The sequence below is a fragment of the Ciconia boyciana genome, chromosome 10, assembly GCF_034638445.1.
Source record: "Ciconia boyciana chromosome 10, ASM3463844v1, whole genome shotgun sequence".
NCBI classification, from domain to species: domain Eukaryota; kingdom Metazoa; phylum Chordata; class Aves; order Ciconiiformes; family Ciconiidae; genus Ciconia; species Ciconia boyciana.
The window spans coordinates 36,965,002-36,989,125 of record NC_132943.1 but is presented as its reverse complement, the minus strand read 5'-3'; the positions used below and the strand labels follow the sequence as shown (position 1 = coordinate 36,989,125).

The window sequence follows — 24,124 nt, the reverse complement described above, 5'->3', positions numbered from 1 at the left end:
AGTCACAGCTTTATTCACTTTGTTACCAAATGGTTTTCTAATAAAGATCAAGGATTTCTGTCTTTCTTGAGCACTGTGTTGTGACTTCACACACAGGATTCCTGCAGCTTACAGATATGGCCAGTAAATAAAACAGGATGTTACAAAGGTTACCTTCCTTACACAAAACAAGGAAAATAGTTAATGCATTGAAAGACTGTGAAAAGGGATCTTCTATTGGTACCAATGATAACATGCTTGCTACATTTTGGGAAGAAAAAAACCAAAACCAACCAAAACCACAAAAAACAACCCACAGCTCTGATTTTGTGGTAGTTATCCCTTAACGCTGGCTACAAAAATAGAGGTAGTCACATTCCTGCAAATGATCACATAACTAGAATTTCCACATGTATATCTTGCACTTCTTTGAAAGCAATGCAACTTAGAAACAGGTCTTCTGATAACCATGCTCTCATGCAATTAGGAGAAAGTAAGTCAAAAGGTCTACTGGGGGAAGAAGGTTTCTGGCTCAACCACCCTTTGTATTACCCATATAAATTTGTTGAGCAAGGATTATTCTATGCTTTGTTTTATTACAACATATACTCTCGGGTTATATGTGGAAAACACAGTAAGTTCTTCTGCAGGGTTGCAGAGAAGTGGGAATCCTTCTCCTAAAGATTTGGGGATACAGACAGCTTTGGAAAGGCAGCAGTCCAAGACTCTCAGAGCACAGAAAAAGAAACAGAGCAAAGATATATTTGGTTGCTCCACAGAGATTATGCTACATGAAAAGAGAGTCAATAGGATCAGATGGAACACAAAGGAAATGAGAATGAGAAGAATTACACTTCAATCTTTTTTTTTTGCTGTTTTTAGCTAGAAAACAAGGTCTAGATACTGGCAAATTCACAGGAGCAGCACTGTTTTCTCTTTGAAAACTGAGGTTCTCCAACAGTGGGGCAGGAAAGGCAGTTGAATCTCTTCAAACAGGCAGCAGTTGCTCGATAACTTGGTGACCTTCCTGTTAAGCCCAAAGGGCCACAAACACACAGAATCCATACGACCCATGACATCTTCAAACACTGGAAGTTGTTAACCAAGTGCCCAATGTCAGGAAACAACTGTCCATCTGTGACAAGCTGAGTTCATCCGCCTCTATGGGACTGGAACTAATTTATTTTCTACTAGAGTATGCTTACAATCTCGAGAGAGAGAGAGAGTCAAGAGAAAGATTTTCGGCAATCAGTTGCAGGTTACACCTTTGGAAACCCAACAGAAATAATTTTTATCACATTTGTGGTCCCTTTCCTGGCATGACATACACCCAAGAATCCTAGTGCTCTTTCAAATGGTTGCCCTCTAAGAAAACCCAGCTGATTTAAAAAATCATCACATGGAATCCTTTTGACATGTTCAATGCTCTAAGCATTTAAATGTTCACTTTAAAAAGTTACAAATGGATTCTGGAAATCCACATGTATTTCTTGGAGGTTTTTCAGTTCAAAAAACTGCTTGCATACATGCAGATAAGATCATGTGGTGTTTTAGGAGGAACACATTAACTATTGTGCTGTAGTTGATGTGACAAATATTGTTGATTGGCATTAATTAGTTGCTTTATTTTTACATTAAGCAGTGCACACTCCCCTTCCTATACCAAGCAATATATTAATATTCTTTGTTAAACAGTTACAAATAACATTAGGTGTGGTAAATAATTACTGAGCACCCTCTATGTCTCACCTTTCAAAAGCAGTAGTACTGTGGCCTCAGTGGACAAAAGACATTTTCTCCAACACATACTTTCTTGTCAATGTTTTCTTGCTGGTCACTAGCTTTTTCTTCCCCATTTATAACTCCCTTTAAATTGTTGTTGGTTTTGCAAACTCTTGGCCTTGTTTTGTGCTCTGCATACCATCCATATAGTCTCACTAAGTATGTGGAACTGTGTAAGTATACGACTTGTGACTTCAAGAATTTTGTAGGATTGAAGACTCCAAAGCCAAATGGAGCCAGAGAGCTGAAGAAAAACAGTTGGTCTCTAACACTTCTAATGAGCCATTTGTCAAACTGGACAAAAGATGTACAGTTTGGAAAAGCTTTTGATGAGCAGCATTAACTCAAATCTCATCCACTGCACTTTATGTCAGTTAATATGTTTCTTATTCTGCAAGAACCAGACTCACATGTATATTCCTGTAGCAGCCAGTTCTCCCACCCCCCTTGTCCTTGCATGCAAAAGAAGGCAGCACTGAGACATGCTGTAGGACATTCAGCTGCCTGACTTCCTCCTCACAGTTCTGCTAACCTCAATACTGACCTACAGTACCCTTAGTTTTCCATTCGTTAGACTCTATTACACAAATATAGCCCAGTATTCCAAATTAGGCCGTGTTTATTCCAAGAACACAAACAAGACCATTTTCACATCTAAGAAAATGATGTGCCTTGATTAAAGATTGAGACATTTTCATACAATGCTGAAAACATATGCAGTTTTCATCAGCATCCCAAATCCCTGTGAATTGGTTTCTAGTCTATTCTACTAATCCCTGGATCCCAATCCCAAATTCATGTCTTCCCAAATTTGACTGAATCCTCTTGCTTGAACTCCTTATTTCACATTAGCTGGAAACCTTCTTAAATGTTTACAACTGTGGCCATTAGCAGGTGCCCTTCAGCTAGAGAATTGTTAATTTAATCACATATCACAGAAACAGTCCACAGTTCCTTCAAAGGCCCATTAGGTGCTATTTCTTATCTTCACCTTTTACATCAAACTGATCCTTTGGATTCCAAGTGTTGGAAATTATGGAAAAAATACCCCGTATGTCAAAAAGTAGCACTGCGAATAAGTTGTTTTCTTTTCAAACTTCAAAAGCAATTTTTTTTTTTTAAATGATCTATCTAGACTTTCAAATTCAACAGCCCATCATCAGCTTCTGTGATTTCATTTTGCTAAGTACACTAGAGATAATTTGCAGTTTGATAGTGAAAAATTTCCTGGCTCTTTTTCTCACTACCAATGATGATAAATAAATACTGGATACTTATAAAATATATGAATTTATTATAAATATTGAAAAGCAGCTTTCCAAAGAGCTATTAGATAAAATTTGTATTTCATCAAATTGAACTTTGTTAGAAAATGGGCAGTTCGTAGTCTTAACACTAATAATAGGGTGCTGACAAACGAAACAAGCTGGTAAATATGAAGCTTGTTCATAACAAGATTGCACAAGAAAATATACTGTAATGACCCTGTCTTGAACATCCTGTAATAGCCCATTGTTCCTCTCTATGACTCTCATTCAGCAATTTTTTTTTAATAGCGGATGCATGGCAGCAAAGGAACCAATGTAATGTGGGATTGCACGTGCACGAATCATAGCACATAACAGAGGTGAGAAAAAGACCCTGGCACACTGAGAGAAGTTTTGAGTGGGCTATTAACTGTACAAAACAACCCCACATCTTTGCATAACTTGAATACGACAAATAAAAATATTTACCTGTAAATGCCTGAAGGATTTGTAAACACGGAGAAGACAGGAGAATCATTTTACCTATGAAGGGCAACAAATGACAAAAGGAATGGGAACGAAAAAGGAAAATCATAGGTTTAAGTTCTGAGAGATCATGGAGTCTTATAGTCAGTGCATTTAAAATTAGCATGGTAGCAGAAATAGCAAGAATCCTTGCCTTGCATAGACAAAGAAGAGATGCGGTAATAAGCATCTTCCACGTGTGACAACTGGATGTTTCACCTTCACTGTGTATGAGAAACGATGAGCTAACATCACCACAGTTACTGGCATCTTAACTAGATCATGTACTGAAACCCAGCATCTGCCTTTGTTGCCAAATTAAAATACTGAATAGACAATTAATTTAGCAACCTTACTGTGAATTCATGTCATACACATAACTCCAAATACAGATTTCTCACCATCTAAAGGAATCTTTCAGTTTATCCAAGTGGCTATGTATGTAAAGAAATGGCTTTTGACTGACCACAGGGTACCTGACTCAGCTTTGTCTCTGCAATTAGAAGGTCATGCTAAAGGCAACATCATCCCATTTACTGATTTGTTCACAGTTTACTTTCCTATGGGAGCTACATTTTGAGGTTTGGATTTTTTTTCTTTGTGCATTTGTCATTCCTTCCATCGTTTTATCTTCCTTGCTACCAGACTTCATCGTTTTACTGTTACTTAGTGCTCAAGGAAGGAGGAGCTGGACAACTGTCTTGTTTAAAAGCTGTAAATGTTTAAAAATATAAAAGCTTGGAAATCTAGGAAACAGAAGGGCTAAAGAAATTGTAAAAATAAAATAAAACAAAACAAACCTCTGGCTTAAGAAGTCCCACATTCCTACATGGTATAATGCTATTTTTGAACACTTTGGTTTGGCAAATGTGCATTCCTTGAGGAAGCTGAGTTATCACAGATAACTGTCTATCATGCCAGTCTGTCTTCATTGGACAAAATGTATTTCAACTGTATCTTTTCTCCCCTTGCCTAATCTGACTTAGAAAGCTTATTGCAATTGGTCCCTAAAATCTGCTTTGAATCTGGGCTCTTTTGGTGCTGACTTCACCCTAACTGTATAACTGTATACACTGAATTTTATGGATGGCAGTATACATTGACATGCTCTGGTGCCCCAGTGCCCCAGCAGAGACAGCGCAAGTATTTTGCCATCCTTCCAACAAACCCTGAATTACTGCCATGTCCTTCACTGGGCTGTAATGTGACTCTAGGAAAAGCTTAGCATGTCAGCAGACTATTTTATGTCTGTAGCTCTAAATAAAAAGTATCCAGTTAAACTACATTGGCTGAATTCTACCCTTGGATTGCATGCATAGTTTTTAGAAGAGGGATCTTCTCTAGCGAAGAAACTCTACTTGTACAATCTCCTCTGAAATAATTGGGGGAGGAAAAAAACCAAACCCACACACACAAAAAAGAAAAAAGACCTAGGCCTAGCAGCTACCCTAGTGGTTCTTGCTAAAAGGTTAAAAATATCTGAATTATATTTTTCTACTTAGTTTCCTAGGAACTCTGAAAATGCGGAGATAGCGCATCCAGCATCCAGAGTGGAGGGACATGGGCCTCTTGTAAGACCACACTGTGACTTCTGTAATCAATCTAAGAATGACATTGTCAAGATTTGAAGACTGCTCAAATCACCTCCTTTAGTCAGAAATTAAGCATTTCCAGTATGAGAAACCAAACATAAATTTCAATTAATACCCAATGATTGTACTCCACACAGAATTGTTTGATCTTCCAATTACAACAATTACTCATTTTATATAAAACCTACATTGTGATAGCAAATAGAAATGAACAAATTTTCTATTTCTACTTTGCTCACTGGTGTGTAATTTGTGTCAATGTTAATTACACTTACGACATAACACGCAGAAAATGATAGAAGGGATATAACCTTTCAGATGTCCCTTAGTGAAAACTGATGGAGTATGAGATTCCCCAGCTCTGTGGGCAAGGAGAACACTGCAATAGCAGAGTTTAACTTGATGGGAGCTCTTACTCTCATTTGCGTATTGGTTTCCAAAGTTATTCTTCTCTAGAACTACAATTTTCCCTGTTTGTTTTCAGCAGAAAGGCTTTTATTTCCTCATGCACATACACGATTAACAGATTACAAACTTTTTTTTTAAAAATCCCTCTTTACCCACTTCTTCCAAAACAGAGGAAAAAAAAACCCAAAGAAAAAAAAAATTAACAAAAACCCCCAAAACCCCACACTACTCTGACATGCACATAACCACAAGAAAGGCTACAATTTAGTTCAGTGTTTAAGTGCCCACTTAGTGTTAAGCATGTGCTTTTTCCGATTGCTGCTAGCTACATAGAAAAAAAGCACAATCTTGGTGGCCTTCAATGTATTATGATGCAATAAACACTACATTTAATAAAAAATGAAGAATGCAGAATGGTGGCCATGCAAAGAGTACTTGAATAGCACTCAGGAAAGTGCCTTAATTTTGGCTTTCCTGAACTTGTTTAAACTAACTTTTTCCCGACTAAATACTAAATGAATTCTAAAAAGGTTACCAATCTTGATACTCTGTTACGGTACACACATCTGTTGTTCCTCTTCAAGGAAGATGACGATGAATTTCAATATAGAGTCATTTATGGAAAGGGTTCTCACCCCCACCTCCCCCTTCCAAGAAAGTAGACGTGTGAAGACAGACATTTCTCTTTGAGAGGAAGGATAAGGCAGAGGTTAATTCATCTGCATGAGCCAGTATAGGATAAGCTTTTGGAAATACTGTCAAGCCACATTCTTAATGCCTGGCAAAGTGACTCATTCAGAGTCATCACAGGAAAGGAAGTTGAATAGAATAAAAAACGGAACAGGATGAGGGCTTAAACAGGAGAAAGAAGTGAGAGAAAGGAAACTGGATTGTTTAAAGTGGCTTGAGGTTACAAGTTCTATAACGAGATTATTTTTTTTACAATATATATGTAAAAATATATCTATACACATGTAAAAAAAATATATACGCATTTATGCATATATAAAAATACATGTATATATGCATGTATTTATAAGAAACAACTTCTTTCTATTTGAAAAGACACTTGTATTTGTGGATCATCTTCCAAAGCTGCCTGCTGAGGTATTTGTTTCAGTACAAGGTGGCATTAATACGGTATGGAAAATAAACAAGAATCCCCTCTAGAAACCCACAAGTTTTTAACAATCACGCTCCTATTCCACACAATATGGAATCCACAGAATATGGAGTTATACACTCATGTAAAAATCCACCAGAATGCAACAAACACATTGTTATACCATTCCCTAAAGAAACACTCTGCGCAATAAACAAGACTTTTTGTCCTTTTTTCCCCCAAAATACAGCATTGACTTTCTTGTACTAGCAACTCAGTGCAATGTGAAAAAGTTTCTCTTCTCCAAATATTTTTACTGTGAAACTTTGGATAATTAGCCACCTATCATGTCAATTTTAGCTAATTCAAACAGAAAACAATACATAGACTGTTTCAATAAATACATTCACTTGCAGCAGCCTACTGTAGAGCACCTCCTTGGATTCATCATAACTGAAATCACATTACTTGTGCAACTAGAATTTCCATTGACAAAAAGAATAATTTTTGTTCCCAGACAAGATGACAAAAGCATTTTTTAATATCATAAAGGCAATATTCAACTGATTCCCAGCTCTTTATGTTTCAAAATTGAGACCTGTGAGTAAAACTTCTCATTATGTAGTCCAATACTAACTACTATGTCATTTTTCATGTTCAGACGGATACACAGAAAGATGAATACACCTGTTAAATCACGTAATTAAAAAAAGAAATATAAAAATTAAAAAGGCATGCGTGGCCAAAAAATTATCCTGGAAAAATGTATTAGAATAAATACTTCTAAACTCCACATCTCATTTCCCAAACAAATTTATCTCTATTTGTGAAATATTCCGTATTTAATCCCCAGAGTGACACCTGCTGGATTTCACTAACAGAAACAAAAGGGCAGATATCCCCATTATACAGAACATTTCAGGATAATCATTGCAAAAATGTGCCCTTTTCATAATGAAAGTTTGTACAGTATCATATTTTTTTGCTCCATTTAGGAAAGTAAATAAATACATAGATGCAACCATAGAGGAAGCATGATGTCTAAAGCTCTTATTCATTTCTGAAATACATATTTTTAAATTTCTATCTAGAAGGATTATAGAGCACAACACTGGGAGACAAACTATATTCATTTATGATAATATTAATATGAAAAATATTTTTAAAGACTAAAACAAATTAGTTTTGCTGTAACCAATATATTTTCAGTACATCTTTTGCTTTACTTTATGAAAGTCTACCAGCATTGCCAGTATTGAAATAATACAAAATTCATTGAAATTAATTTCCAAGATTTTACCACTGTAATGGGGGAGAAAAAAAGTAAGGGGAAAATCTAAATGGTAATACAAAGAGTGACACTTTATGCCCATACAAGCATCCAGTTGTGCAGTTTTCAAGCTCAGAATTATCAAAGGATATGTTGAAAAGAAGATAGAGTTTTGGGAAATTAAAAAGATATTCAGCCTAAACACAGCTGACAGTATACCACAGTATCTGCTTATGCCTATATACCACAGGTAGCTGCTTTGAACAGAATAATAATAATAATTTAAAAAATCACTAATCACTGTGTTTTGTTGGTATTTATATGGGAATTCAGACTGGTACAGGCTTCACTAAGCAAAACTCTGTCACTAATTTTGTTTGGGATATTTTTTAAACAAGGCCTGCATGATCCAGGCATAAATCCAGAAACACAACATTGTTTTATTTTCTAAAATTCAATTAGTATCTTAATGGTCAGCTACAGCTTAATAGTGGCCAAAACTATCAGAAAAGTCTTGGGTGACATCTATGCTATATTAAAAGGTAACCGCTTCAGAGACACATGCAAATTTACACCAGTTGAGAATCTGTTTTCTTTTCTTGAAGTGAGTACATTGCTTCTTTCATGGCAAGTCTTTTTCTTCATGCATTACATTCAGTTAAGTGCATTTCAAATGTATTTTTCCAAGGAAAAGCAACTCTAAATAAATCACTTCAGTTCTTTTGGACAGCATATACTGCAGCAATGATTGAAAGTGTTTGCACAGAACTAAGGCAGAAAAAGAATGACTTTGCTGGGAAAATGTAAACAGTATAAACAAGCTTGGGAGACTAAGGCAGATATGCAGGAGAGAGAACTGTGGAAACAAAACTTTGAAAATGTGAAAGTTTAGCCTTCCAGTTTTGCCCATGTTCTAAAATAGGACAAAAAGAAAAAGTATTGCTAAAAACAAATGCTCTAATGGAAACAAATTTAATAATAAGATCTTATATTGTACTGCACTGGCTGTGGAATTATCTATTGAGATAACAGGTAAGTAATAGGCTAATTTCTGCTGCTCTTTGTGCAAGTGTATTCCACTGAAAACATCAGAATTGCCAATGTGAGTACAAAAAATGGGTTTTGAACACCCATGGAAAGCTTTCTCCTCTTTCTTTTAAATATTACAAGGAAACAACATTCACATGTATTCAATTTGAAGTATTAACAACCTTGACTCACAGTTTTCTAAACAAAGGATGAGGTTTAGGACTAATTTACTTTGAAAGTCTCTGTTTAAAAACATACATGTTCTCTCTTTAGTTGTTACATTAGGAATAATAAAAGTCAGCATGATATAGACTCAAATATATTGTAAATAGGTACATAGAAATAATAATATATATTATTATATGTCTGATACACATAAACACATATACAAACACACTTCCAGATTTATTTTACTGCTTAGAACTTATTTGTTTGTCAACTCACATCTGTTTTGGTAATATAAGCATTCATTCCTTCCTTGACACAGTGGTATCAAGGATATAGTTAATTCCAGAACTCTGACAATTTGCTACACTGAAGACTTAAAATATTTCCCAGTAACAGAACAGTTACATGAGCAACTAAGAGACTGTTTTCAGTAAGTGTAAAGCTTAACCGAGGAAACTACTACATATGAAACCCAATGACATAGCTACACATGCTTTTAGAACAGAGGTGACTGTAACACTGGGGTAATGCCAATGTTGTGTATGCACTCTATAGGAATGACAGCTAATCAGAAACACAGAAGGAATTTTGCTAGCAGATACACTGTAAACTCATTGGGAACAGATGGGAACAACTTCTTAAAGAGAAATTCTATTTGGTTTTCCTAACTGTAGACTTGGACTTCTCATTGGAGAAATTCCTTCAATTGCTTTCATAAATAGCTTATGTTCAGTATTTACTATAGAAGTGACTAGATATATACTTTTAAAATATCACTGTGTACATGTTACTATTGAAAACATATTGATAGGAATAGTTTCTTCCATGTAACTGTGGACTGGTTTGAATCTTTCATCTGTATGATTTTGTGGACTCTTGTGGGCCCAATCCTACCCAGCTCCTGCACATACTAGGAATGCTGTTGGAAGCAGCTGATTCACTTGAATGCACAGAATATAGAACTAAGTTAGTAACTACATTGATGGCAAAGGAAATATATTAGTGTGCTTTCTTCCCTCAGTTTTGTTCTTAATTGTATCCTAGTCTAAATCTGGATTGCAATACCCAGACAGCCCACAGAACAACACCGCGTTCCTGGAGTAGGCCCCTTTATTTAGCCAGGTAAGACATTAGTCACTCAGAACGAGACACGCAGATTTGTGTTTTTCAACTTGAGCATTCAAAAATTATAGGAGTTATCAAAAAACAGTTGCCAACAGACTACAGAACTTAAGTGACTGGATGAGTGATGTATGTATAATTCCTTCAACAGAAAAATACCCACATTTAGGAATATCCTGCCCTTTGACAGTCAGTGGAAAAATTCCCTCTGGCTATCAGTGGGCCAACAGTTGTGTTGCATCAGGAAAAGCCTATTCAAAGGGACAAACACTACCTTTCTTAATGCAGAGCAAGACTCCAGCTGATCAGGAATTCAAAGTACGGTAATATTTGAAGTGGACATGACAGACATAATGCAATTCGTGAACTCGCAATACATTTTACTTACTCAGGTACTTAGTTTTATCCACTAAAATGTGCACACTGTTCTACATCGCTATCCTGCTACTGTCTTTGCTTAATCTGCGAATAATGTAGATTCTGGCATCAAACCTGCAAACACATATATGCCTGATGCTTCCTATGTGGGCAGTCCCACCACAACCTAAAGCAGTTACCTGAGAAGAGCATAAAACAAGCATCTAAATCATTTAGCTGAAATGCTTCTGAAAACAGTTGTTCCTACTGCACTGATCATTAAAACAACATGAACTCTTTTTATCTGAAGTGTCATCTTGTTTGATCTAGCATCACCAAGTGCCTTTTGTGCTGAAGATTTTCAAAGTTGGATAAAGACTTTGGGATTGCTCCTATACACAGTGAAGTCAAAGAGAGTTTAAGCAGACTACAAGAGTAAATACTGTCAAAATACAGATCATTATTTTTAATTGAGAACTTCAGACAGTATCGCAGCATGTGTACTTTGAAAGAAAACATATGGATTCAGATATGGTCTTACTCATATTTATCCAGATCCAGCGTGTCTTCTTTCAATCCATTGAAAGACCCTCAGATGCAGAGCACAACAATTAGGCTTTTAGCACATCACTGATCTGAACAGGTTTAAACTGTTATATGCATTATCACTGCAAATGAATGACAAGGTCCCCAGTATGCACAATACAACTGGAAAGACTCTGCGTTGGTACAACTGTAAGAGCAGCAAAATCTGGCCCCAAAGTATCTGGCATAAATTTATTACGGTAGAGAGCAAAAAAAGTCACCTATTTTTATTATTATTTCAATCTCAGCCCCTATAAAATGCACGGATGACTAAATGAATCCTCATAGATCAAATCCAAGAGTGATTTACAGCCTATACTATTTCTTAACTACCCTTCAGAAACAAGATCTCTTTTCCTGATTCTGCAGATCCATTGCTTACACACACAAGCAAATGACTAGATGTAGCAACCTCAGTAACGCAACCGTATTTGTAAAAACAGAGGATATCGCATCTGTTTTGGAAAGCTGAAGAAGTGGCAAGGCTCTTAACTGTCTCTCAGCTGATACTGGAAGGCACAGAATCACACACTTCCCACTGCGCAACAGTTTCTCAAGGAAATGAAAGAGCGGACAATTACCTTTCAATAAATCAGTTCGGTGTTTGTGGGAAAAATCTCAAACAGGCATACCCCGGCACGTGTACAAGCTTCAAACTCGAGCTAACTTTTCCTCAAGCAAGTAGAAAGTCCAAACAAAACAGAAGCTTTATCTTTTTAGCTGTGTAATTACAACACAAAACCTAATTATTAAATAACTCAAGTATGACCTCTTTCCGGTACAATAACGTCAATAAGATTAAAGGAATATTCAGTAAGAAATTCTACACCACTTTATCACCTAATTCAGCCTCTCTTGAAAGAGCTGCAGTTGTATTGAATTAGTCTTAAGGACCCTTTTCAAACCAATGAGCCTCTAATTCTCTCCAGATGCAAAGACAGAAATTTGGTTAGCTGTTATTAGAGGTTTTAGACAGAATCCTTTAAGTGCTGATTAGGGTATTTTTATCTCCCTTTCTACCTATTTATCGTTGATTACTTCCTCAAGGATATATTATAACAACACCAGTTATAAAATCCGCTCGGCTCACTAAAAATAAACGAAGCTTTTCTTCATACCCCTTTCTCCCTGCAGATTGCATATCACATGCCGAGGCTAATGTAAAAGCACGCACACGCGCGTAACTCTAAACGCCTTCAGATGGCACAAAAATATTCTTCTTCGGTAAAACCATGAAACTCTTTTGATCGGTACTCACCACGCTGAGTTTTTACGAGAATGGTTTCAGGTGAATCAGTTTGATTTCCCCTTTCAGGGAGGGAGACAGGAGGTGTTTCGTCCCCTCCCTCCCCGGCCAAGTAAGAGACCTAGCAGAGCCTGATCCTGCCGCTGGGTATAATCCAGTGCCGGAGCCTGGTGGCTGCAGGGCAGAGGTGCCCGCGCTGCGCTCCGCGGAGAAGCGCTGCTGCGGGCAGCGCCGGGAGCGTGTGGGATCCTCGGCGCGGAGCGGCGGCAGCAGCAGCCATCAGAGCTTCCTGTTACATCACCCTGACCCCGCCCGCAGCCAGCCCTCGCTTACTTTTCTTTCTCGGATGGCACGGCCCGGGGAAGCCGCTGATACTCCCGGGCGGGAGCGGGGGGCTGCCGAGCCCTGCGGCTCGCCGGCTGCCCCCGCCGGCAGCCGGCCTGCCCCCGCCCTGCCCCGCTCGGCTGCAGCGCGTCCGCCCGGCTGAAAGCGAGCGCTCCGAGACCGGTCGGAAAATACTCGCTCGCTCTGCTGGGAAGGCGCAGACCGCGGGACCGGTCTTTTCACGTGTCGAGCCAGCGGGATTCGTCGTCCTCCTCCTCGAACCAGACCCCGAGAAATAAAGCAGTTCGGACCTTTATTCAGAGACAAACGATACACAACCGCTGCCTTCCTCCTTAACGGGACTGACCCGACCCACCTCTGCCAGAAACTGCAGGGGCTGCCTTGTGTCCCATGCTGTAAGTGCTGAAAAGCTCCACAGAGAAATACTTTCACTCCTCAAATGTAAAACCGCATTCAAGGTCAGGATCAAATTTTCAAATTCAAGCAAGTGCATAACTTAAAGTGCCACTTTGTTTTATACCCAAGAAAAAAACCTGTATTTAGGTAAATAAGCCTTTGAAATATCAAGGGTAGAAAAAAGGCAGCAGGAATATGACTATTGCTGCACAGAACTCTAGGCTGCATTTTAAAAAATGCCCGTAGTTTTACAGCACAACTATGAGCTTCCTGGCTCGAAAACTGCCATACTTGAAGACAAAACAAAATTAATGGCAGTCCTTCTACTAGCTTCAAAGACTTTTGTATCAGGACCTAAAAAATGTTTCTTTGAGAGCATTTATCGCTTGTTCTTTGCACAACTGAGAGCTGTGCTACCGATAGAACCTGTGCTCCCCAGATCAACAGCCAGTTGCTGTGTGCACATGACAATACTACGCTGAGCAAATGGGGAGTTCACGGAGCATTAAGCTCAAATACTATGAGCACCTGTAACACCAGTACTCCTTATGGAAAGCCATAAGGACCTCCCAAAGGTCGTGGTGTCATAAGTGCTCAGCAAAATTATAACCATTTAATTTGCTTGTGAAACAAGATAAAGTTCTGCTTGCTTCTCACTACCTGTTGCTCATCCTTTCTTTTACCAGCAGAAACTTTTGTGGAACATGTTGTGAACTGGATGAGGGAATTAATCTGGCCACTGAAAATCTTTTCCTCAAAAATGAAAACAGCAAGACACCCAAAACTAAGCAAAACAAAAACCAATCCCAAGCCAGGGTCAGGAAAAATCGGAAGAGGGAAAAGAGGGGCAGGAATACTTTAAATCCATATGGCCACTGGATAATACAAATTGTGAAATCACACCCTAGGGTTACTAAAAGAGCAGGCATATGATTTTAATACTTATTTGGCATATGCGAGTGTTGGTGCTTCTAGGATCTTACATCAACAGGAGAATGTTTGAGTTTTATAATCAGTGAAGAACTAAGAACTGGCACTCTAAACTTCTAGGCAATGTAAACACATGTAAGCTGGGGATAAGCTCTGTTTCTGAACAGTGATGGAAATGAACTTCTCTGAAATAAACGGTGTCACTTCAGGTAGTGGCATTTCATCAGAAATGAGCCTGGCTGCATTATTTTAGACTAATAGGTCTAGTCTATAAACTACAACATGGTATGTTACACACTGTAACCTAGAAAATAATCCATGTATTCCAGCAAAGCACACATGTTCAAGACAGACATCTGAACTAGCTGGAGAGATTTATTACATAGGCCGTATTTGATTTGGCATGTCAAATTCAGCGGAGTTATGTGGGGTTTTGGGGTTTTTTATTTCAGTTCAAAAGTCTTATATTCTACTTATTTAGCTGTCGTTGGAACTTTCTTACTCCTACTCCACAGGTATTTGAGACATCTCAGCTGGTGTAATTTACACTTCAAAGACGCAGAAGGCCCCCACACTACTTCAGCTACCCCTTCTTCTGGCTGAAAGGCATGTAAATTGCACCAATACAGGCTGCCTTGGTTATCAACAGCGCGGGCGTGAGCAGTTCAAAAGGGATCTAAATGAGGACAACTGACTGTATTTTGACCAAAGAAAGCTTAAAACCATGCAAACAAAAGAATCTACTTCCACCTCTCACCACAAACCTTGATCTGATCTGAAAAGTTGAAGGATAAAAAAGGTTTTGCAAATAACGAGACTACTCACGATCGGCTGTGAGAATCCCTCTCCCTAGGGATGCCGTTGTGACAAACGCCTCTCCCCTGACGGCAAAGGGACTGTCGGGGTGGGCCGTTTTTTCCCCAACTTTCCTTCCGGACCCGCAGCGCAGTCCAGCACAGCAGCGCCCGCGCCGGGCCGTGCCCAGGGCAGCGGAGGCGCCAGCCGCGCTCTTTCCTGGCCCCGTTTGCTGCAGCGGCCTTCTTCCCTGCAAAGCTCTTCCTAGCGGTGCCTTCGGCGCCCGGGCTCGGGCAGCAGCACGCCCAGCGACCCGGCCCGTCCCGTCGCGGCCCGGCCCGTCCCGCGGGGGAGGCCGGCAGGGCGCCCGGCCGCTGCGGCCCCACACCTGCGCCGTGGCCCCGGCGGCGCCCCCGCGCGGAGGCCCGTGGGGCGGCGGCTCCCGCGGCGCGGCGCGGCGCTGCCACCTGGCGCGCAGTGGCCGGGCTGCGCCCGCCCGCGCCCCGCGGGCCGCCGGCCCCGCTCCCGCCGCGGTCGCCCCTCATCCCACCCCGCCGAGGCGAGGAACCTGGAACACCCAGAATACCTCATCCGTAGGTAGGTCCTCCTCCCCTCGGGACGGGCTGCCCAACTCACCCACTCTCACAAGAGAGTCACGTGAAAAAAATCCTTGGCAATCGACTTGTAATGCGGCATCGCTACAGGTTCGAGATTACGGGACAAGCAAAACCGAGGAATCTCCTCACGTCTGGCAACGCATTGCCTATGAATAAAATGTTAAGAGTTCACGTTTAAACACTTAATAACCATAAACGTATATTCCACTTTACTTGAACCTGGCTCTTTCGCAAGAGAACATACCACCGAAAGCAGCCAGTTATGAAACATAATCCTGATGTCTGCTTCAATATGTTTGAAAGGTAGAATCTAAACAGATGAAGACTTTCTCAAAATTTACATAAATCTATCAGTTTTGACATAGTAGATGGACTGGAGATGCAGGGAGAAACGGTGGCTCAAATGGGGAGGGGAGGGGAGAGGAGAGGAGAGAAAGTAAAAAGGAGAAAAAGGAGGGCATATCAGTAAAAACGTGAAGAAAAGAGAATGAATAAAAAGACTTTATTTCTCAAAGACATTTTGCTTCATCATCTGTACAGACTAAGGCACGTACCAAGTTATTGCAGGTCAGACGATGCGTGGAAAGTCATCAAATCTCTGTAAAATTGCTTCGGCTTGTTGGCTCCCATCTTACAAAGTGGGAGCAACTTCACAGCACCACAGCTTCACAGCTGCATATTTCCTCCAAAGCAACCGGGGCAGAATCTGGAATGAAATGACTGGATGAATGGACTCTAGTTAACTGGAAATGTACAGTCACTGTAACACCTTAGCATAGCTTCATTTTCTGACCTCTTCACCATTCTGCCCCCCGATTCCCTATCTTTTTCCTGTGTTATGGCTCAAGTATCCCCCCTTCTGCATTCACCCTTTAATTACCTTTGAGATATTCACAGATCTGATTTCTTACTCTTGCATTTGGTTGTTCTGCAGATATTGAAGATAAAGGAATGAAAAGAAGTGAATGAAGAAGGGCACAAAAGAAACTTCTTGTGGAGTTGATGAAGACCAGATCAGATCACCCTGCAGTTTGGACTTTTTATGGGAAAAACTAATTCAATGCACTGTAGAGCTATATGAAAACAAGATAGGAAGACAGCTGGATAACTGGTATGGTGGCCACACCTAGTACACCCACCAAGAAGAGCGTGTACTCTCAGATCAAATCTCTGATTATAATCAGATCAGGTTTTATGCAGTCTACAACACTCCAGTCTTCATTCTCATTGCACTAAGTCACGAGCCTAAAAGATTAATCACTTTGTAATGTTTTCTTAGTCAACTAAAATAGAGGTACTATTGAGACGCTATAACTATGAAGTCTTTTTCTGTCTCAACAATGACATAAGAGATCCCTCAATGGATCACTTGATTAATCACTGCTACTACAAAATGAATGCATGAGAAGTTTCTCCAGTACAGTGTAAGTAGGGGGTGGGAGAGTATGGGGGAGTACCTGTTAGTCCTGTCCTAGCTACAGCAGCTCTGGAAGAAGAGAAGACTGCACAGTCCTGGGGAGCAACTGAGCACACTGAGTGAGGAGACCCTGTTAGTTTGCAGGAGAGCTCAGCAAGCAGGAGACTTAGAAGAATGGGGAGCAGCCACACAGCCAGGTTTATGGAGGGACAGAAAGGACGATTTTTCCTAGACTTCCAGGGTGGATTTTGTAGGTGTTGAATCCAGGCAGCCAGGGACAAGTCGCTGGACCAAGAGGGAGCCTGAAGGAGAGATACTGCCATGAAATAACACAGGGATCACAAGGCAATCTGTGTACAAATGCATCTATTCTTTCCTATCTATCTTTTATAACTATTGTCTCATTCAGAATATTCTGTTTTAGAAAGTTCATCATTCTAGTTTATCATCTCATAAAACTTACAGTTTACAAATCCTTGTTAGCGTTCTTGGTGGGACTGCTTCAAGAAACACCATGGGCAAACCCCTTCCCCTTCCTCCCAACCCCTGCAAAGCTCAGATCAGAGTCCAGTCACAACTGAAAACAACACGAGGTTTAGAGCTGCAGTGAGAGCTGAGCAGAGGAGACTGCCTCAGGAACAGCTCTGTTCACCATCCCCATCACCTTTATTTGGGCTTGATGCTGAGGAAACACTCTCCTTAAAGAAATATTGCCACCAATAACGCTGATTCATAGCAACACTGGAGTTATCCGAATGTTGCACTCCCGCTGCTAAAGAGTGAGTTTCATTCTCTTTTACATGAAAGCTCTAGAAGATCTTTTAGTTTAATGTGAATCATGGTCAAATACCTCAGAATCGTGCTAGGGAATACCATGTTTCTTTGTAAAAGGATTTTAACGTGGTGTATAGGATATTACTGCCTATCTGTCAGACATCGGTGACAGAAGGCGGCTGTTGCAAATGCGTTACTTACTCAGCACTTGACACCTTTTTTTTTTTCCTTTAATCTGAAACCATAGACTCAGAATGTCCTTACTGAGTCACTGAGCTGCTGGAGAAGGCAAGTTGCACATACCTCAGCTCTGCCTGCACTCCAAGGTACATCACATGATCTAGCAATTACCTAAAGTTTTCATACTGGCAGTCCATGGGAAATTATTACGACTAAGAATGGAAGATTAGATATTTTTATTGCCTTAATCAGAAAATTTAAACAAGAAAAGGTGCAGATGCCTGTGCACTCACCTGCATTCCTTGCCAGGCAGACACAAGCCAGTGTCAGTGTAGAAGCAGGGTAACTGTGGCATTAGTGGGGTGTTCAGTCCACTGGTAAGTCCTGCCTCTCCCATACCTGGTGTGCCTAAAGCGAGTTGTGCTTTAGGAGGCCATGTATGCTACTGTGCTAAGGCAGTTGCTATGCTACAAGTGGAAAGGCTGGGGAGCAGTTTAAACCATGAGCTCTCCGCTTGTCTGCAATGACAAATTCCAGCTGGTCCAAGTATTTAACCTACTGCTCTGCTCCTGTGCAGTCCAACTCACATCTACAGACTCGACTCCTAGTGCGTGGCATACAGACGATACCTGGAGAGTCAGGTCAATAAAAACGATGAGCTAGAACAGGAAGGTATCAAACTGGAACTGAAACTGGCAAGTAACTAGACATCAAATTAATTCTGTGTAGAAAACTGACAATACTAGTTTTCAGCAGTCTATGGAGTTCATAGGCTTCCTGTCAGAAACGCACTTGTCCAATTTATATAGTTATTGCATTGTGAGTCTGTGGTGCTTATACATTTTATATGACAAGACTTTACATAAATATTTTCTGGTGTACTTTTCGGTTTCATGAGCATTTTTCAAATTAGACTTAATAGATCCTAGAAAAAGAGAGTCATGAAAGGACTTAGGCACCAGAAAAGAGATTTGGATAGAATTCCTGTATAAAAATCTGTGACTTTTACTGACCTCCTCACTCAGATATTTAGAATGTATAAATGCTTTCATTTCTAGCAGTAAAGCTTAGCCTCTTTGTAGAGTTTGTCCAAAGTTCATCAGACATATAAAACATAGGTTTTCTGAAATCCCACATGCAATTAAAATCCCACATGCAACATGAAATCCCACATGCACATAGTGCACAGGCAAAGGCAGCTTCATTTATTATTCTGTCATTGCTGTCCTTGCTCCTTGCTGTAGTGTTTGAGCCCCTTGCATCTATTCCAGCTACTTAATTCCACACCACCTCTCACAAACAGCAGTGTAACTATCCTTAGTAGTTTTAAGCATAAAGAGAAAACATGTGATACATAAAAAAATATATATATTTTTTTTTTAAATCAAAGAAGATAGGGAAGAGTTCAAAAAATATCCTGCTGTCTTTTGTTTCATAGGCAGCAAGGTGCTTCTAAAAAACTTAACAGAAACCAACTACTTTTTTTTTCTTTCTTTTAAAAAAATCTCATTATAAAAGATTTATCCAAGATCAGAGAGGTGACTTGGAGAAGGGCAGCAACTGTACCACTGTTTCATGTCAGTCTTAAAAAACCCTATGAAAACCCAACCAAGAAAACTTTCAAAGTCAACTGGAGAGTAAGCATAGTGTTATCTCTAAAGCAACTGTATTTATTTCTATGAAAGGAATTTGTTCTGTTTTTTGTAAAAAAAAATTCTGGAAAGTTTTCTGGAATATTTCTGGACATATTTCTGGAAATGAACAACTTGCTAGCCATGAGTCTAGTTCAGTAACAAGGATAAAAATCAATGATCCCAGCAAATATATTTTTAAATCTTAGCAAATATCTGTCACATTGCTTCACACATTTACAACTTTAACACTTTCTCTATGGTTTTTGGTGGGTTAATTCTGATCTCACATTCATTTTACAATAGTGTAATTATATGCACTTTGATGGAGTTAAATCTAGCTTACATAACCTAAAATAAATCTGATTAAAACAAATGCAGTGTCTATTTCCTCTTTATAGCAATAGACCTATCTTTTAATCTATGATTGAAACAATCATGCTTGACAAGTGATTACTCTTTGACAAGCATTATGCTTTCTTTAGCACAAAAATAGATTTCAAAAAAGAATAATGGGGTAATAAAGTAAATTTGAATCTTGTCTACTTTTAAATCACTATGACTTATACACCCACACAGTCTGTTCTGTCCTGTTTCAGCACTGACAATTATATACAATCCAAGTACAATTTAAGAGCCTTTATCAAAGTCAAAGGTAATGTTTATTAACATGAATGAGGAATACATAATAAAAATATAAGCAGCTTAATAATATGTAATCGAAATAGTCAGTACAGTAAATATATTTAAAGGGTGTACACTGAAGGCTTTCATTCACAGGTGAATAGTAGTTTACTTCACATTTCCATAAAAATCAAAGTTGTATTCTTTCAGGGATGATTTCCTCTCCCAGAGCCTTTACTGACTGTTTCTTTCTTTTCTTCTTGATTTTTATTAATCTTCTTTCACTTTTTTTTTTGTTGAATCCTAAAGGTAAAATGAAGAAAGTAAGATTAGATGCTGTATGCCTAACACATCCAAGATTATCAGAAATAAGAGACAAGTCTTGTTTTCAAGAAATATTCTTAAAAAAAGAAAAAAGAACATTGTCTTACCTAAAGTCTTCATATGCCTGACCAATGCCAAGTTGTCTTATTTCTGTTCTTATACACTTATTTTACTGTCCATCTTTCTCTCTCTAGCTCTGTCTCTCTTCTGATTTCCATTTTCACTTTTCCAAGACTTTCAACTATTACATTTTATCAGGCCAATACTGACTACCAAAAGTTGCAAGAATATTTCAGCCTGCACAATATTTACCTCTTATGATAGTCTGTGGCAGTATCAGTTCCCATACCTTTCTTGCAGATCCTCAAACATGACTTTCTGGAGGTGAAATTATTTTCATTCCCACCACAACCACTGTAGCTAAATGGGAGACATCTTCCAGTTGAGTAGTTGTAGAAAAATCTTAACTCTTTGGCTCTGCAAAGTCCTCTGTCCCTAGGGGTCATGCACAAAGAAGGGATAGGGGGCGGTTCTAGAAATACCAAGAAAAAACAGGTTAGAGACAACACTGCAGTTCAGCAGTTTTCTGTTATATTTATATTATATATGTGATTTGAAGCTCACAGAACTTTGAAATTTATATGAAATTTACTTGCAAATTTAATTCTGCCCTCCTGAAAATCCAGGGTACTTTACATAAACATCTGTCTTCTTATGATTACAAAAAATACCACAGCAAATGTTATTCTCTCTTTGAATTGCAAAAGCCAGCAAAAGCTTACCTGAAAGCAAAGTATGTTTCCTACATATTTAGTGATAAAATTGCTATTTCTGTGATAGGAGATAGTACTCGAATTCAATTAGAGAAGTTTCAAGTGAAGTATTTGTAGAAGGTGAAATAAATTAAACTTGGACAGCTTTAAAAAGAAGGTAAATATTTATGATAATTAATGAAGTGAATTTTCCTAATTGCTGCTAGACATTCTGAAATCAAATAGAAGGTAAAAGTACCCAGCATTTCCAATGTGATATTCAATACCTTAATACTGGGTTTGTTGCATGAATACAGAAAGCTTGACCTAAGTAATAGAAGTCGGTCTAATGGAAAACACTGAGCAATTATCAATAAATAGCTTGTAACTCGCAGAATAACAAAGGATTGAACGTGAAGAATAAGTGCACAAAGTGACTAAGATGCTGGTGCTTTAGTGCTGCTGTTAGGTTTTTACCATTCCAAGGAGTAGGCTGATGGTTTGTGTCTTCAGTGTTGCTGCAAGTGAGCGTATGAGAACTGAAACACTGGAAGATGAAACTGAGGTATCCGAAGTACCTGGGCACTGGAACAAGTTCAAGAAGCAAATCCGCACCAGAATTCCCAAACCTGGAGAAACTCCATCATCTATCACCCTGGAGTGACTCATACACAAAATCAGAACTGACACAATTGCTGCACAGTATGCAAGAAACTGAATGGGAGCCATTATATGAATGGGAGCCATTATATCATCAGTATTGAGGGACACAAAGGAGCGCCCTTTTCCTTCAAGAAGTAGCAGAATTGAGATAGCTGAGATCTGAATGCATAAATGGAAATGTGAAGCTAGTCAGATGGCTTTCTTGAAGTTACAAAGCCAGGTAGAAGTGGTTCAGAGGAAAAAACAAGTAAAAATTTTAGGGAATAATTTGGGTTACAACAGAGCTGAAGACATCCTGGTGTCACAAAAGTGGGAAGCAGATGAGTTGCTGAAAGCAAGAAGTTATGAATTAACTTGGGCAATTTAACAGGCTGACAAGAAAATATCCAAAAGGAACATGTTACATCTTACTTGTCTTATACATATTACACCTGCTGAAAAAGGTTCATCTGCCAACTATAATAGCTGAACTGGCATGGTGAAAAAGTATGAAAAATTGCTGGGAAAGAAAGAGAATGGTGATTTACGGAAAGCTAAGACACCAAAATGAAATTAGTAATATATTTGAAGCTGTGTTAGCAACATCACACTATTCAAAAAGAATCCTGAAATGCAAAAACTGAGTCATGAGTTGGTGTTTCAAGATAGATTAAGTTAGTGTCAGGTTATAAAATGAGCACTATTTAATTTCTTTTTATAACTGTGACATTATTGTAAGAGTAAGGTTCACTCTGGATCCAGAGTAAGAACCCACGATGTGATACAACTTACATTAAATCTACTGTTTTATTTATAATGAAGATGGAAGTTAAATTAATTAATGCAATGCTTTTGGTACCACTCAGACCTCTTGTGCCTAGAACTAATTTCATCTCTCTCTAGCTGGAGAGGATGTCAGCTTTCAAAGCGTATCTTCAGCAACATTAAAAAAAATGCTTAGCTATTTTAACCTGATAATTTCTGAACCTAAAAAGAACAAAGCAGAAAGGCTTGCAAGTGATGAAAGGGCCAAACAGCATGGGTTTGTTAATTATATAACAGAATTTAAATATATACTTTGTAATGTAAATCACTTATCTGGTATGTAGAATTTTCCAGAGAGACTCCAGAGTCCCCTCATGGAGAAGTTCTCACAATGACTGTAAGATTTAGGGGAGCCATGGAGCCAGTGATGTGGTTACTGGTGAATAAGGACTACCTATGTACGTATAATGCAACTGGCAGAGCAGCATCCAAATGCTATTCAGAATCCCTCTTGTACTCTTTCTAAAATTTATGTTGTTCTTCATCTAGATCATTGCTAGATAAATGCCCCAGATACCAAACACTATTCCTGTTCGTCTTCAAAATATCTGCATATTCTTTACATTCACAAAAGGAACCAGCCCATGAAGAAAACCTCTTAATTTTGCCATATAGCAGCCATTTTTTCAACAAAACCGTATATTAAAATAAAAATGAAATTACTTATCACAATCTCCTGTCTGCTGAGGATCATAAAAATTATGAATTGATTTTAATACACTGATCACTAAAAGACCTGTTAACTTTAAGTTACTGTAAACATAAATATGTGCTGTGTCATGCCCAGCCCAACATCTCTATTGGCAGGACAAGCTATACGCCTGTGTGCCAGTGTGTTAACACAGTCACTGGGAGCATTAGATCCAGGTAGGTTTTCTCTGTTCAGCCCCAGCTTTCTAATGCTGTACTTATGTATATGATGTTACAGAAAGTTTAGATATTATGCCTGTTCTTGAGTTTTCAAATGTTGCGGTTTTACAACCTCATTTTTCTGAGTTGTTGAAATGTTTTATCTCCTGCTTTTTCTATGAAGGAAAAAAGAAAGAAGCAAATCCCACAACCCACAAAATTACACAGAAAGGAAAGGGTACACACTGAAAACAGTAAAAAAAAATAGCAATACATGTCCCACTATCAGAATTATTTTCCCCTAATCTAGTCATTACAGGTCTATGAATTACAGATATCAACTTCATTGAGAGACTACTTGAGATAGAAATGCTGTTTTTAACTCTAATTTTTTTCTGAATTTAGATTATATTTTAGCAATTTTTTTCAGAGGGCAAGTAGCATTACTCATTACATATTAACACCAAGTGGATCATATGAACCTAAAAATTAATTGATGTCATTAAATGCTTTCTAACTTTTTTATACGTGCAACTACATGGCCCATCCTATGGCCTTTAATGCAATTTCTACAGAAATCAACAAGTTATTTACATTGACAGCAACAGGCC

General features: G+C 38.8%; 2 protein-coding genes across 5 annotated transcripts in view; both read right to left on the bottom strand.

Moving 5' to 3' along the window:
* Nucleotides 1–12,712, bottom strand: part of CALCRL (calcitonin receptor like receptor) — a 69,660-nt gene extending 56,948 nt beyond the window's left edge. For both annotated transcript variants that reach the window (XR_012044417.1, XM_072874981.1), the window contains exon 1: nucleotides 12,425–12,712. The gene's annotated coding sequence lies outside the window, so the exon portion shown is untranslated. The remainder of the gene's footprint in view (nucleotides 1–12,424) is intronic.
* Nucleotides 12,713–20,142: 7,430 nt separating this feature from the next.
* The window catches only part of TFPI (tissue factor pathway inhibitor), a 42,400-nt gene continuing 38,418 nt past the window's right edge, over nucleotides 20,143–24,124 (bottom strand). For 2 of the 3 annotated variants that reach the window (XM_072874086.1, XM_072874085.1), the window contains 2 exons: nucleotides 20,795–20,977; nucleotides 20,143–20,424 (listed from right to left, as the gene is read on the bottom strand). In XM_072874086.1, coding sequence (XP_072730187.1) covers nucleotides 20,312–20,424; nucleotides 20,795–20,977 — 296 coding nt within the window. In that variant the 3' untranslated portion in view covers nucleotides 20,143–20,311. The remainder of the gene's footprint in view (nucleotides 20,425–20,794; nucleotides 20,978–24,124) is intronic. The other variant, XM_072874084.1, reaches the window with a different exon arrangement.